At 40.4% G+C, this 16369-nt stretch overlaps 1 protein-coding gene across 1 annotated transcript in view; it reads right to left on the bottom strand.

Moving 5' to 3' along the window:
- Positions 1-16369, bottom strand: part of LOC132899069 (uncharacterized) — a 74868-nt gene that overhangs the window by 18455 nt on the left and 40044 nt on the right. Inside the window, exon 8 of the mRNA XM_060940708.1 lies at positions 15702-15854. Coding sequence (XP_060796691.1) covers positions 15702-15854 — 153 coding nt within the window. The remainder of the gene's footprint in view (positions 1-15701; positions 15855-16369) is intronic.

Below are 16369 nucleotides of genomic sequence, written 5' to 3'. Positions count from 1 at the left end.
CCTGCGCTTTCCTCCCTCATCCTTCACGACCCCCGAGGACTAGATCTATTATTATTATATTACCATTCAGTGCTTTGGAGCCTCCCGATGTCAGCTGGGATCACGATGTCCTCTGCATTGGCCCCGTTGTCGTCGTCTGTGCCCAAGTTGGAAATCTTGCCTTCTGCAGGCAAATTGTCCAGATACGGCTCAAAACGATAAGGAAAAATGCCACCCACTGCTTTGGACAGTAGGACAGGTAGAGAACAATATTAAAAGCATACTAAAGTATGGAGATACTGCCAAGGGGAGGAAATGGCTATTTACATTTTCAAGAACAACTGGATGGGAAAAACGGCTTTAAAATGAAGTGACAAGAATATAGGAAAACCTGTAGATGGCAGTAATGCAACACTGTGGATGCTAGCTGCCGTAAAATCACAAAGAAGAAGAAAATCCACTATATAGTGAGTGATTTCGGACACAGGGGAAGTTTGGCATGGAGAGGAGTTCCGGTAGGGGAGCTTGCTTTCTCGTGTGTTAATGGTGTGCGAGGGCTCGCTGAGGGCTAGCAGCGTTCGCAGTCAGAGCTCGTTGGGCTCTTCAGACTCTGGCGGTTGGCATAAACTGATTTGTGACTGGATTGGGATGACAACACAGGCAGAAGATGAAGATGACAACATGGACTTTAATGACTGGACACCGGTTCCTAGTGGGAGGGGGTGAGGTAAAACAAACATGAGGCAGGATAGGGATGTAAGGGTGTCTGCTAGTCAGGGCTTAAAAGAAGCGTGGAGAATTATAATACAGAAGAAAGTGACCGGGTTGTTCACAGGAAGGTGGAGAGGGAGGAATTTAAAATAATACTTAAATTCAGGAAGGAAGATGAACAGGTGACTCTAGGTCCAATAATGTTGTCTAGGGAGCTGGAAAAAAAAAACTAGGAGAAGTGGAAATGGCCAAGATACTTCGAGATGGGAACCTATTGGTAAAATACAGAAATGAAGAACAGAGAAATAAAGCGTTGCATAGTGAAAGTATTTGTAAAAAGGCAGTATGTGAAAGAAGAGTTCTGGGTGAGAATAAAGTGACCCGTGGAGTTATAACTGGCATTCCCATTCTTGAAGACCTGGAGTAAATAAAGTGAAGCATTCAAGGAGGTGAGTTGAGGAGAGTGAAGATATTGTTGAGAGCAGTGAATGGCGAGAGAGCGGAAAGTCTGTCAGTGCTACTAGAGTTTCAGAACTTGATACTCCCCAAAAAAGTAGATAGGCTGTATGAGTTTCCCAGTCAGGCCTTATGTTCTTCCTCCGCTACAGTATTACAAATGCCAGAGGTATAGGCACATACCAGTGGCCTGCAAAGGAAAGCAAAGATGTCCCAAATGCAGAGATGAACATAGATTTGAGGATTGTGAAGGACATGTACAGGCTAAATATTGTAATTGTGGTGGCCAGCACAGTGCAACATATGGAGGTTGTGAAGTTAGGAAAAGAGCAGTGGAGATTCAGCAAGTGAAAATGGCTAACAACATTAGTTATGCTGAAGCAGCAAAGAGAGTGCAAGGACAAAAGGGAATGAAGGCAACAGATAAAAGTTCAAGATCAGGAGGAGGACAAAGAGAGGAAGCTAATAGGCCTGCAGAACTGGACATGGATAAGCTAACTTTGTTTATTACCTATGTTATCAACTGTACAGATCAAGTTAAACACAAAACAGAGAAAATTAGGATAACTGTGAAGGGAGCTGAAAAATTCTTGGATATGAAAGATCTGTCCTGGGAACAAATCAACAGAAGACTTGAAGCAGATGGGAAACCAGCAGCCTGTGGAGAAAAGACTGGATGATTATTCTTCAGTGGAATGCAAGGAGTTTCATAGCAAATGGTCAGGAATTTAGAGGCTTTATTAACGGTTTCAGAAATAAACCAGAGATTATATGTATTCAGAAAACTTGGCTTAAACCAGAATTAGATTTTATAATTAAAGGATATAAAAGTATACATAGAGATAGAGTGGAGGGAAATGGGGGTGGCTGTATAATGTTTGTACAACAAGAAATGCAATATAGAATTTTGAAGAAAGGTAAACATTTAGAGATGATAGCAATTGAAGTTTGGACAAAAGATGGTATCATTAAAGTACTTAATTTTTATAACCCTTGTAAGAAGCTTTCATTGGGATCACTGGACGAAAACTCTAAATCTAGATGGAAAAAGTATATGTTATGGAGATTTTAATGCACATAGTACATTATGGGATGGGTATAATGATGGGAACGGAGAGGTGATTGAAGAGCTAATGGATATCAAAAGCCTAGCATGCCTCAATGATGGAAATGGTACAAGAATTGATGTCAGAAGTGGTACGGAATCTGCCATAGATCTTACCTTAGTATCAGAATCTGTAGCGGGTATTTTCACTTGTGAAATTATAAAGGAAACAGTAGGAAGTCACCATTATCCTCTAATAATTGAGGTAGGCATGACTCTAGAAGAGTATAGTACTGGAGGATTAAATAGATGGGTTTTCAACAGTGCTGATTGGGAAGAATTCAAACAGATTAGTGATAAAGAAATGCAAAAAGTGGATGTTAGTCAGGATGTTGATGAATTAAACCTGTCTGTCTGTGATGCCATTCTAGGGGCCGCAAAGCAAACAATTCAAAGGAAGAGAGCTAAGCATAAAAAGAAAAATTGTGCCATAGTGGACGAAGGAATGTGAAAGTGCAATAAAATCTTGAAATAAAGCGTTTTGCATGTTAAAACGAACTCTTGACTTCCAGAAGCTTACTGAATATAAAATATTGCAAGCTAATGTAAGGAAAACAATTAAAAGTGCAAAGAAGATTTTTTGTAAGGACATTTTGTAATTCAGTAGGAAGAGAAACAGAAATTGCTAAAATATGTGAAATGATAAAAAGAATGAATGGGATTAAAAGAGAGTATGGATATCCACTCTTAATTGACAACACAATTTCAGCTGTGACAGATGAGGAGAAAGCAGAGATGTTAGTACAGACTTTTGTAAAATAAGTCATATAAATTAATTTCCTCCCAGAAGTACTTTGGATATGCCATGTGTTCCTTCTAATGAAACCAAGCAACTAGATTGTTTGCAAGAGAACATTGCTCCAAGACATACCTATTCCAAATTAAGTTAGTAGAGACCAAAGATTGCGCTCACAGTTGGTTTTCTCAAGAGCAGTACCCTTCATGTTATAAGTCGTAACGATAGGCTTGGTTTTACATGTAATAAGCCAGAAGCAATGGACCAGATTACCAAGTTATATAAATCCTCCTGAAGGGCTTATGCATCATTGGTGGATCTAATTCCTCTAGAAACTTTTGTGTCATCTGCAAATATTGTGACCTTGCTGTCAGTAACTGTGTCAGGAAGATCATTCACATAGAGTAGAAATAATACTGGCCCACAAATTGACCCCTGGGGGACACCTGATTTAGCATGTAACGTGTCTGATGTTGCCCTGAGAACAGTGACACATTGATGATGGTCTGTAAGATAGGAGCAGAACCACTGAAGCAAATTACCCATCCATCCATCCATCCATCCATTATCTGTAGCCGCTTATCCTGTCTTACAGGGTCGCAGGCAAGCTGGAGCCTATCCCAGCTGACTATGGGTGAGAGGCAGGGTACACCCTGGACAAGTCGCCAGGTCATCACAGGGCAGACACATAGACACAGACAACCATTCACACTCACAGTCAATTTAGAGCCACCAATTAGCCTAACCTACATGCCTTTGGACTGTGGGGGAAACCGGAGCACCTGGAGGAAATGCGGACACGGGGAGATCATGCAAACTCCACACAGAAAGGCCCCTGTTGGCCACTGGGCTCAAACCCAGGACCTTCTTGCTGTGAGGCGACAATGCTAACCACAACACCACGGTGCCACCCTGAAGCAAGTTACCTTCAAAACCAAAACCACAAAGTTTTAGAATAAGAAGGCCATGGTTGACTTTGTCGAAGGCCTTGGACATGTCTAAATATATTACATCTATTTGACCTCCACTATCTAACAAGTGTCCAGGGTAGTCCAGAGTTTCAAGAAGGTTGGTAACACAGGATTTTCCAGTTATGAAACCATGTTGGGAATTATTCAGAAGTGAATACAGATGGTTCTTGATGTTGTTCAGTACACAACTTTCTAACACCTTGGAGACCATTGGCAGTAAAGATATTGGCCAATAATGTTTTGCATGCTCTGTCACTTTTTGTAAGGGTTCCCTGACTGGGGTGGACACTGAACAGACAGGCAGGTAGATACTATTCAGATTCTTCTTTCCATTTATTTTTCAAAACCAAACAAAAATATGCTTTCCAGTGGACTACAACAGAACATACACTCACTCACTCATATGACTCCAGCTTTTATCCACTCCCTGTCACTGCACACAAATACACAGACACAGCACACTAATTAACAACAGGTGCTTCCACTTTGCCTCTCACCTTCCCCGGCTTCACTCTCTATTCATAAACTGGTGCTTGACCACACCCCTGCTGCCACATCTTTCTTATGAACAGTGGCAATTATCTACATCATGTGGCAATAATCGTGGTATCTCACTGTTTTCTATCGCAGATAAGATACTTGCCCAGATACTGTCATTCAGATTATCAACTGCATATTACTGAGACAATATTGCCAGAGTTGCAATGTGGATTCAGACCAGGAAGGGGTACTGTTGACATGATTTTTGCTGCACATCAAATACAAGAGAAGTGCTGGGAGCATTATCAGGATTTGTATATGGGTTTCATCGATCTGACCAAGGCCTTTGACTCTGTGGGAAATCCTCGCATGAATTGGCTGCAGCAAGAAGTTCATAAACATTATCAGACTTTTCATGATGACATGCCGGCATCTGTCTTGGTTGATAGGGAAGCTTCTGAAAATTCTGCAGTAAAGATTGGTGTCAAACAGGGATGTGTCATTGTCCCTACACTGTTTTCTGTATTTCTGTCTACAGTACTACATCCAGTAAGGCAAAGGATACTACCTGGAATAGAACTCCAGTATCATTTGGAAGGGCAACTCTTCAACCTGCGGCAACTCAAAGCAAAGACTATGGTATCATACATCACAGTTACGGAGTTACAATATGCAAATGACAATGCCATTGTAGCACACACTGAAAATGACCTACAGCAAATTATGGATACATTCAATTATGCATATTCTGCTCTGGGACTCAGGCTAAATGTTGACAAAACACAAGTTCTTTACCAACCACAACCTGGAAATATACAAGAAATTAACAAGCTTCCCTGTATCTCTATCAACAGAAAACTGCTAGCAAATGTTGACCACTTTACCCATCTTGGTAGTTGTCTATCTTCAAAAGCAGATGTAGATAATGGAATCCAGTGCAGACTCAACGCAGCAAGTGCAGCATTTGATCGTCTCAGAGCTAGAGTTTTTGATAATCGAGATCTTTTCACAAAAACCAAGATCAAGGTCTACTCTCTTATGGATCTGAGACCTGGGTAACCTACGGTCATCATATAAAGAACCTTAAGCAATACCATCAACGATGCCTGCGAAAGATCCTTAACATCAAATGGATGGACAGACACACAAAACAGTGTCTTAGATGATGCTAAAACAACCAGCATAGAAGCTATGACCATCAAAAGTAAACTGCACTGGGCAGGTCATGTGGTGTGTATTAGCAACAATCATCCACCGAAGCAGATCTTGTTCTCAGAGCTCAAAAATGGCAAATGATCTCAAGGAGGACAGCAAAAGCACTTCAAAGACAATCTGAAGCATAACATGAAACAATGCAGTATCAATCCTGACATGCGGGAAGACAAAGCTATTGACAGTTCTGTCTGGAGAGCCACAGTTCACAAAAGTACTCAAAACTTTGAACAACAAAGGAAAGATTATCAGAGCAGCTACAAGCAGCTAGAAAGCAACATTAGCTGTCTACATCAAGCAACACAAATGATGATTTCATCTGTTCTGTGTGCCTAAAGAGATGCAAGTTGAACATTGGACTGTATAGTCACTCAAGATCACATCAACCTTGACACATGAACATAGCAAGCAGAGCTCTTACTCTATACAGAGGGATTGCAGAGAGATGAACAGGTACTATATTTGCCAGTTTCCATTCTCTTGGGACTACACCATAACAGTGATATGTTAAACAGCTGACACAGCAATGGAGCTATAATATCAACTGTTTCCTTAAGTAGCTTTGCTGGTATTCCATCTGCTCTAGTAACTTTTACACAATCTAGGGAGTATAGGGCAGCTTTAACTTCCTCAGTAGATAGTTCCAGATCTCTTAACGTTATGTTTTCTGGCTGTCAGCATTTGTACTGGGTGATGAAACTTTTTATAAACACTAATGCACAATAATCAATAAAGAGACTAGCGATAACTTTGGGATTTTTTGCAGTGATTCTTAAAGAAGGAACTTGATCTGAAGAACCATTACCAGCCATAGAAATTTGCAGGGGAACTGTTCATGATTTCAACTTTTGTTTTAGAACTGACCAAAAGCGCTTTGGATTCTGCTTTAAATCGGTTTTTAGCGAGCCAAAGTACTTTTCACGACTATTGTGTAGTTGTTTAACCTCACTACGTAAGGTCTTAAATTTCTCCCTTAGGTAAATGAATGAAGACATTTTTTGTTTTTTCAGAACTGAATCCTTTTTCTTAATTTTCTTCAGGATAGACCCATTAATTCATGGTAGTAAATGGCGAACTTTAAACCTTTTAACAGGAATATAGTCTGAAACTGCAGCCAGAAATGAGTCTTTACAGTGTTGCCAGTTATCACTGATATCATTACCTAATTTGATTTTCTATTAATTAATCTCAACTGGGCTGTTAATACCTTTCTCCCTATATATCTTATTATGGATATCATCTCACTTAAAAATGTTGATCAACAAAAGATAAAGGGCTTTGGTGAAGTTCAGTAAAGACTCTACCGCATATACAGTTGTGGTCAGAAGTTTACACACGGTGAAATGAATGTCATCTTGGATATGAATGTCATGGCAATATTTTGGCCTTCAGTAATTTCTCTGAACTGTTCTTTTTCTGTGGCAGAATGATTGTACAGTATACATCTTAAAAAAACCTAGAATTCAGTGCACAATTTTCTTTGGGTTTTCTGAAATCAACACAGGGTCAAAAAGTATACATACAGTGTAAAAATGTACATACAGCACACCTAATATTTGGGTAAAATATCTCTTAGCAAGATTCACTTTGACCAAACATTTTTTGTTTACCAAGAACAAGCTTCTGGCAGAATTCTGGTTGGATATTTCATGACTCTTCATGGTATAATTGGTAGAGTTCAATTATTTTTTTTTTCTTGACATGGACTCAACTTATAAGCACGCTCCATATATTTTCAACAGGTTTGAAGTCAGGGCTTTTTTTAAGCTTAATGTTAGCCTGCTTTATCTTCCACAACCAGCTCTGATGTGTGTTTGGGTTCATTGTCCTGTTGTGACTCCCAGTCATGTTCAAGTTTCCAATGGTTTGAGGTTATGCTGAAGAATTCTGAGGTAGTCCTCCTTCATTATTCTATCCACTTTGTGCAATGAACCAGTTCCACTGGCAGTAAAACAGCCCCAGAGCATGATGATCCTACCACCACCAACTAGTACAGTGTCCCTCTGTACATCGTGGTCATTGTGGCCAAACAACTCAATCTTTTTCTCATGTGACCATACAGCTTTCCTCCAGCAGGCTTTTTCTTTGTCCATGTGGTCAGTTGCAAACTTCAGTTAAGCTTAAATGTGTCAACTTTGGAGCAGGGGGTTATTTCTTGGATAGCAGCCTCTTAGTCCATGGTGATATAAAACTCACTGAACTGTAGACAGTGATCCATCAGCTTCCAGTTCATGGCAGGGCTGTGCCATGGTGGTTCCCGGGTTGTTCCTGACCATCTGAATCAATTCCCTTTCAGCTGAGGGTGACAGTTTGGGTTTTCTTGAAGCAAAGTGGCTTGGCAAAGTGACTACACCTCCCAGTAACTTACATACAATTGTTTGAACTGATCTTGGGATTTGCAGTTGTTTAGAAATGACTGTAAGAGACATTCCTGAGTTGTGTATACCTGCAATCCTCTTTCTCGGATCTGCACAGAGCGCCTTGGACTTTCCCATTTTACTGTTTGTTGGTCAATCCAATGAGTGCTGTAAACAAACCCTTTTTATGAAGGCACAGAGAAGCTACCAGCTGTAGTCAATCACAATCACTAACAGGAAGTTAAGAGACCTTGGCAAGATGAGACATTTTGGAAGTTTCAGCACCTCTGAATTAATAATCTAAGTGCATGTATGTAAATTTTTGATCCTGTATGTATAATTTTGACCCTGTGTTGATTTCAGAAAATCCAAAATAAATTAAAACTTCTGCACCAAATTCATGTTTTTTCCTATTAAAGAAATATGTTGTACAATCATTTTGCCACAGAAAACGAACAGTTCAGAAAAATCATTGAAAGCCCAATATTGCCATGACCTTCTTGTCACTCTATGTAAATTTCTGACCACAACTGTAAATCTCTAAGAAATAGAGTACAGAGTGCAAATTTTGCAAGGAGAGATTATACAACAGAAAGACTGAAGACCTGGATAACTCGAACAGCTCATCCTGGTGGAAACTTATTAAGGATCTTGATGGCTTATCAAACAGGTGTGACTGGTTTCAGCCATTATTGGATGAGAATGTTCCTGACCCCCTTTTCCTTCAACACTACATTTATAAACTTCTTGGTTAATTTAGCATCACACTTTCAACCTCTTCAGACTCCTCTTCCTTTATATGGTCCTATGCAGGATGATTTATTTGTGTCAGATTATAAAGTTTTCACTCTTCTAAAACATCTAAAGACCAAGAAATCCCCCTGGTCCTGATATTATTCCTCCCAGGATATGGAAGGACTTTGCTTTTGAACTTGCTCCCATTGTTGCCAACATCTACAATTCATCATTATCTGAAGGAGTCTTCCCAGCACAGTTGAAACAAACCATTGTTGTTCCTATTCCAAAGACCTGGCCTCCAGAATGCATTGAAAATGATCTGTGACCAATATCTCTGACTTCTCCCCTGGCCAAAGTTCTGGAAGACATCACACTTCAATCCCTGCTGAAGTCTGTATTTCATAAAATTGACAGTAAGCAATTTTCTCTTGTTGGTAGTTCAACTACATAGGCATTAGGCTTCTTTCTACATATCATCTTCAAGGCATTAGATAGAGGGAAATGTTATGCTTGAATTTTTTCTCTGATTTTGTGGCTCATAATATTTTACTTCATGAGTGAGATAAGCTGAGTATTAACCCCTTTCTTATTAGGTGGGTAGCCTCCTTTCTGTACAACAGATCTCAGAGAGTTAAGATTAATGATATATTTGCCCCTCCTGTATGTTCTAATGGTGGAATAGCACACGGTACTAAGATTCAAGATGTTTATTTGTCATATACACAATAACAGACACAGCAGTTTATTATTGGGTAATGAAATTCTTATTTTGCAACTACCCGACCAAACTATGCTTACTAATATAAAAAGAAATATATATAAAATACGAAATATAAAATAAAGTGCATATGCAATGCAAAATATAAAAGTAGAATGAAAATAAACAAAAATAAACATAATTAAAAAAAAACAGTCAAACAATATGCAAACATAGAGGTAGATATACTGTGCAATGTCTTGTGCAAAATTGCAAATATAGAGGTAGATGGTGATTATAATCCATGGTTCAAAAGCCTGATGGCCTGGGGTTAAAAACACTGCTTTTGCTCACTAAGCTCACACTGCTTTTGTTCTTGTTAATGATCTATGCTCCAACACTCCCAACAGGATTAAGTATGTTGATGACATGTCAGTTCTTGAATTTATTCCTAGGTGTTCCTTTTCATATTTACAGTTCACAGTGAATGATGTGGAAAGATATGCTTGTGAAAGGGGTATGAAGTTAAATAAAAAAAAAATGCAAAGACATGCTTATTGATTTTTTTTTTTTTTTACATTGTAAGCTTTATGAACCAGGTCCTTTAATGAGTGTGCCTTTGGAATGAGTTTGGGGCTATAAGTCATGAGGCATGTATATTTCTAATGATCTCTCATGGAATATTAATTGTCATGATATTGTTAAGAAAGCTAACAAAAGATTATTCACCATTAGACTGCTTAAGAGGAGTGGTCTCCCTCCCTTGGAGCTGGTTAAGGTTTATTGTGTAATCATTAGGTCCATTCTTGAATATGCATCCCATCTGAGCTACCCCATTCATCTCATCTCATCTCATCTCATTATCTCTAGCCGCTTTATCCTGTTCTACAGGGTCGCAGGCTGACTACGGGTGAGAGGCGGGGTACACCCTGGACAAGTCGCCAGGTCATCACAGGGCTGACACAGACAACCATTCACACTCACACCTATGGTCAATTTAGAGTCACCAGTTAACCTAACCTGCATGTTTTTGGACTGTGGGGGAAACCGGAGCACCCGGAGGAAACCCACGCGGACACGGGGAGAACATGCAAATTCTGCACAGAAAGGCCCTCGCCGGCCACGGGGCTCAAACCCGGACCTTCAGCTCGAACCACAGTACATTTTAAATGAGCCTTGGCCCAGAGAAGACGTCTGCGCTTCTGGATCATATTTAGATACGGCTTCTTCTTTGAACTATAGAGTTTTAGCTGGCAACAGTGGATGGCACGGTGAATTGTGTTTACAGATAATGTTCTCTGGAAATATTCCTGAGCCCATTTTATGATTTCCAATACAGAAGCATGCCTGTATGTGATGCAGTGCCGTCTAAGGGCCCGAAGATCACGGGCACCCAGTATGGTTTACCGGCCTTGACCCTTACGCACAGAGATTCTTCCAGATTCTCTAAATCTTTTGATGATATTATGCACTGTAGATGATGATATGTTCAAACTCTCTGCAATTTTACACTGTCAAACTCCTTTCTGATATTGCTCCACTATTTGTCAGCGCAGAATTAGGGGGATTGGTGATCCTCTTCCCATCTTTACTTCTGAGAGCCGCTGCCACTCCAAGATGCTCTTTTTATACCCAGTCATGTTAATGACCTATTGCCAATTGACCTAATGAGTTGCAATTTGGTCCTCCAGCTGTTCCTTTTTTGTACCTTTAACTTTTCCAGCCTCTTTTTGCCCCTGTCCCAACTTTTTTGAGATGTGTTGCTGTCATGAAATTTCAAATGAGCCAATATTTGGCATGAAATTTCAAAATGTCTCACTTTCAACATTTTATATATTGTCTATGTTCTATTGTGAATACAATATCAGTTTTTGAGATTTGTAAATTATTGCATTCCATTTTTATTTACAATTTGTACTTTGTCCCAACTTTTTTGGAATCGGGGTTGTAAATAAAGTTATTCTTGAACACATTTCTTCTTCTTTGATCAATTTTCACTGTCTCAGCATTGCAAGCCCTTGGTAGATCTTCAGTTTTCAGGACATCAATTACAGTGCTTATGTCAGCTTCTGAAATATCTGCAATTTTTTTTGGAATGACCCTTTGCAGTCAGGCAAGGCACACTTAGAAGCTGAGTTTGGAATATAATTGTGAATTCTCATATGTCTTACATATGCTAATACATTCACTAGCAAAGACCTGGCATGGGAACATTTTGATAGCAAATGCAATAAAAATAAGAAGCGCGAATGCAAAAACACAAATGTTGTAGCTCAGTTTGTCATATTATGACTCAACAGCATCACTGTGGACCAAAAAAAAAAAAAAAAACACTACTTCAGCCTAAGAGTATCATGTTGACTGATACTGTATTAAACATGAACTGAAACATTCCTGCCATACATCCTTTGTAATTACTGCTGTTTCAACTGGCTCAAATTTTAATGTTATGTTATTGCAACCGTCTTGTTGGCCCACTCACAATGTAGGACAATAAATGGTTGTACTGCACAAATCAAACATGACAAAAAAAAAATCAGAAATCTGATTAAAACATTAACTTTTTAAAGTTATTCAACACACACACACACACACACACACACACACACACACACACACACACACACACACATTACAGCACAGTGAATTTATTTATTAATTTTTTTGCATTTAACCCATCTGGGGATGTGAGCACACATACACAGAGCAGTGAGAAGTTGTGCTCTGGGACCCATGGAACACTTGGGGGATTAAGTGCCTTGCTCAAGGGAACTTCAGCCATTCCTGCTGGTTTAAGGAATCCAACCAGTGACTTTTTGGTCCCAAAGGTCTCAAACCTTTAGGCCATGGCTTGCCCTAAAAGCCATGTGGGTTTAACTGTGACATAACCCCTTAAATGTCTCATCCATAATCATACATTTGATGGGGACATTGCTGTGAATGTGAGCAGCTGAGCATTTATTATTGTCATTACGCAAATTTGTCTGTAGGCTAACATTAGCACATCAAATAAACAAGTAACTTGAATTACCATTACGTTAACACTACTAACACTAGTATTAATTTAACTAACACCAAACAAACCATAGCATTACCCAAATGGCAGCAGAGTTTCACTAAGCTCACTGGCTGGAAAAAATTATCAGCTGTAGTGCTGGTGTCACTTTCATCTCATCTTATCTCATCATCTCTGGCTGCTTAATCCTGTTCTACAGGGTCGCAGGCAAGCTGGAGCCTATCCCAGCTGACTATGGGCGAAAGGCGTGGTACACCCTGGACAAGTCGCCAGGTCATCACAGGGCTGACACATAGACACAGACAACCATTCACACCTACGGTCAATTTAGAGTCACCAGTTAACCTAACCTGCATGTCTTTGGACTGTGGGGGAAACCGGAGCACCCAGAGGAAACCCACGCGGACACGGGGAGAACATGCAAACTCCGCACAGAAAGGCCCTCGCCGGCCATGGGGCTCGAACCCGGACCTTCTTGCTGTGAGGTGACAGCGCTAACCACTACATCACCATGCCACCGGTGTCACTTTCAATATATTTTAAATCTAGAATTCAAAAGCCCTTAACAAAAATAATGCCTCTAGCTGCAAACCAACCAACCAAAAACCAATATGATTAACTTATTTGAATTATTCACAAATTAGCCTTAATAATAAAAAAAAGTCAACATGACTGCTGTAGGTACTCTCCAGTCATAGCAGGCCAAGTTAAGAGTAGTGCAATAGGTTGCTGCGACCTAGCTTAGTTACAAATCAGTCTGTTTATTTAAAAATGGTGATAAGCCAAAAAAAAAAGACAAATAAAATGTAATTCATCTTACCATATGATTTATTCATAAAGTGCAAGATTCAGATAGATAATCTTCAATTGGCTCCGTGACATTGTGTTCAGCATGTCTCCTGTAGAAATACAATAGTGTTTTGTATTGGTGAGGTCTCTCTGCTGCTGATTCTAACATCACCCCCAGAATGCAAGATTCTCATCTCATCTCATTATCTCTAGCCGCTTTATCCTGTTCTACAGGGTTGCAGGCAAGCTGGAGCCTATCCCAGCTGACTATGGGCGAAAGGCGGGGTACACCCTGGACAAGTCGCCAGGTCATCACAGGGCTGACACACAGACACAGACAACCATTCACACTCCCATTCACACCTACGGTCAATTTAGAGTCACCAATTAACCTAACCTGCATGTCTTTGGACTGTGGGGGAAACCGGAGCACCTGGAGGAAACCCACGCGGACACGGGGAGAACATGCAAACTCCACACAGAAAGGCCCTCACCGGCCACGGGGCTCAAACCCGGACCTTCTTGCTGTGAGGTGACAGCGCTAACCACTACACCACCGTGCCACCCGAATACAAGATTATTTCACATTATATTACAATATTTTATGGGAAATGATATGCGTTGTTTTCTACAGTATAGTACCATTTTAATGGGTAACAGTATGTTACTGTCAGAATTCGGCTGGGTTTTTATTTAGCAATTTGTTAGTGTTGACATGTTTTGTATTTGCTCTAAATCTATAGTTTATTTCTTATTTGCAAAAAGCATGTCATGAATGTTTGAGGATAGTAAGAGACTATAACCCTAGATCCAGCAGTCTACATCGATGACAAGCAACTGAAAAACACAGATGTTTTTGTGTACTTGGGGAGCATTATGTCAAGTGATGCCCAATTGGACAGGGAGATATGCAACTGCTTTGCAAAGGTTAGCACATCCTTTGGTTGCCTGCGAAAGAAAGTGTGGAGTAGCCATACCATAACTTTATTTACAAAGGCAGCTGTATATTGAACAGTCATCCTGAGTACCTTATTCTACGGAACTGAATGCTGGACAACATACTGCTGCCACATCAAGCAGCTCAAAGCCCTCCAGCAAAGTTGTTTCAAGAAGATCTTGAAGATATCTTGGAATGAGAAAGTGTCAAATCTTGAGATGTTATGTAAAACAAACTGTTCATCTGTTGAAAGTGTTATCAAGCAACAACTTCAATGGACAGGACACCTTGTCCATATGGAGGACCATAGAATCCCTAAACAGCTGTTCTATGGCAAACTAGCTTGTGGCGAGCACAGAGTTGGAAGGCCCAGAAAGCACTATAAATATTCTGTGAAAGATTATCTTAAGAAATGCGGCATCACTGCCTGTGATCTCGAGCTAAAAGCAGAAAACCGTCCACTGTGGAGAGCCACCATCCGGAAGGGGGTAATCCACTTTTAAGGAAAATAGAACATACCAGATAAATCAGGCCTGCCTAAGAAAGGCACCAGAAACTGCTGATGCCCCTTCAGATGCAATGTCTGCTCAAGGCTGTGTGCATTGGCTGCTGGCCTTGCTACCCATACTCGTGCTATCCATCAATAATCATTGGTGAAACTGAGACGTGACATCCATGATGAGGATAATGATGATCCCACTGAGAACTGTGTGGGAACTGTGATGATGGCCTGGTGAAACCACCACCAATGCAATGCACTGTTCCTCACACAACCACTCCCATGGTGCTGAAGAAACAGCCAGAAGTAGAGTGACCACAGGGCGGAGCTGATCACGTGCAGCTGGAGCAACAAAATCAGCACCTTATTTCACCCTCCTTAGGCAGCCAAGGGAATATAAAAAGGCACAACAATGCTCAGAGGATAGTCAATATTTCACCGTGTGCAAGCTCACACACACTCTCCCTCTCTGCCTAGGCAGCCTGGCAGATGCCAAGGACGATGATGAGTTTGAGCTCCACGGACTCTACACTGGCAAGCAGCACCACCTTTGGAATGTTGCAAGGCTTCAGGGCAGCCAGCCCCTGCCTGCAACCTCACCCTAGGCTGGTTTGGGCTCTCTGCCATCTGCACAGACTGCACTCATTTCACCACTCACTTTTCCTGCATTTCCCCATCCCTCTTTATTCATTAAAAATTCTTCAGGTTGTAAACAGAGACCTGATTTGTGTCTGTGTTCTCCCCATCTCGCAATGCGAGTGTTACAGTAGTGGAGAATTTTGAGTATAAGCATGACACTCCCACCCACATGGAACCCTTCCTGCACCATCTCCTGGAGACTAGTCTCCAGCAACAGATGATTCAAGAACTTGTGAAGGGCCTCCAAGTCAACACTCAGGATTTGGTGAGCAGTGAGCCAAAGCCTCTTATTGCTCAACCCTTATGTTTTGTAATTTTCCAGGAATTTTTAAACAAGAGCCCAGTGTGTGTGCGTGTGTGTATTTAAGCTCAGACTCACAGAGTAGGACATGACAAGGTTAATCATGCCTTCCTTATCATCTCCTTGTCTTCCACTCAGGCTGTACCACTCATCAATGACTCTGTCTTTCTTCAAACTCTCCGGAATAGTCACATGAATCCAGGCAATGCGATCATCCCTGGAAAATGCCCTCTAAAAAACAACAACATGGAACAAAGGAGTTCATATCTGAATGCCTAATTTATTTACTTTTTTTTATAAATAAAAAGACATGAGGAAGGCTGAGGCTCAATATGTTCTGGTAAATGGTTCTAGGTTATAATCAAAGTATTCTGTTTCCATTGTGGACACTTACAAATATACCACTAGCTTTAAGGACTTACAGAAGAGGAACTGCTTCTGACTTGTGCCATATTTGGACAATTTTATGAAACTGAATGAATTTGCTTTTAAGTTGTTGTTTCCTAAACGGCCTCAAAATATTAGTGGTAATGAACAAATTAATTTATTGACTTATGGACATCACTGACTGTTGTTTTTGTATCTTTTCTTCACAGCTCTCACAATGTTTCCATCTTCCACTGCTGCAGTTTTTTTTAGTTGACCCGTTTGATGCCTGGTTATTAATGCAGTGAAAACAGTGGTTTCTTTGCTGTATTGGCTGTGACTAATGCTCGTGCAATGGTTCTGATGGATTTCTCTGATTC

This window comes from Neoarius graeffei, chromosome 15 (assembly GCF_027579695.1).
Source record: "Neoarius graeffei isolate fNeoGra1 chromosome 15, fNeoGra1.pri, whole genome shotgun sequence".
NCBI classification, from domain to species: domain Eukaryota; kingdom Metazoa; phylum Chordata; class Actinopteri; order Siluriformes; family Ariidae; genus Neoarius; species Neoarius graeffei.
Note: the sequence above shows the minus strand (reverse complement) of the source record. Positions and strands in the feature narration are given on the sequence as shown.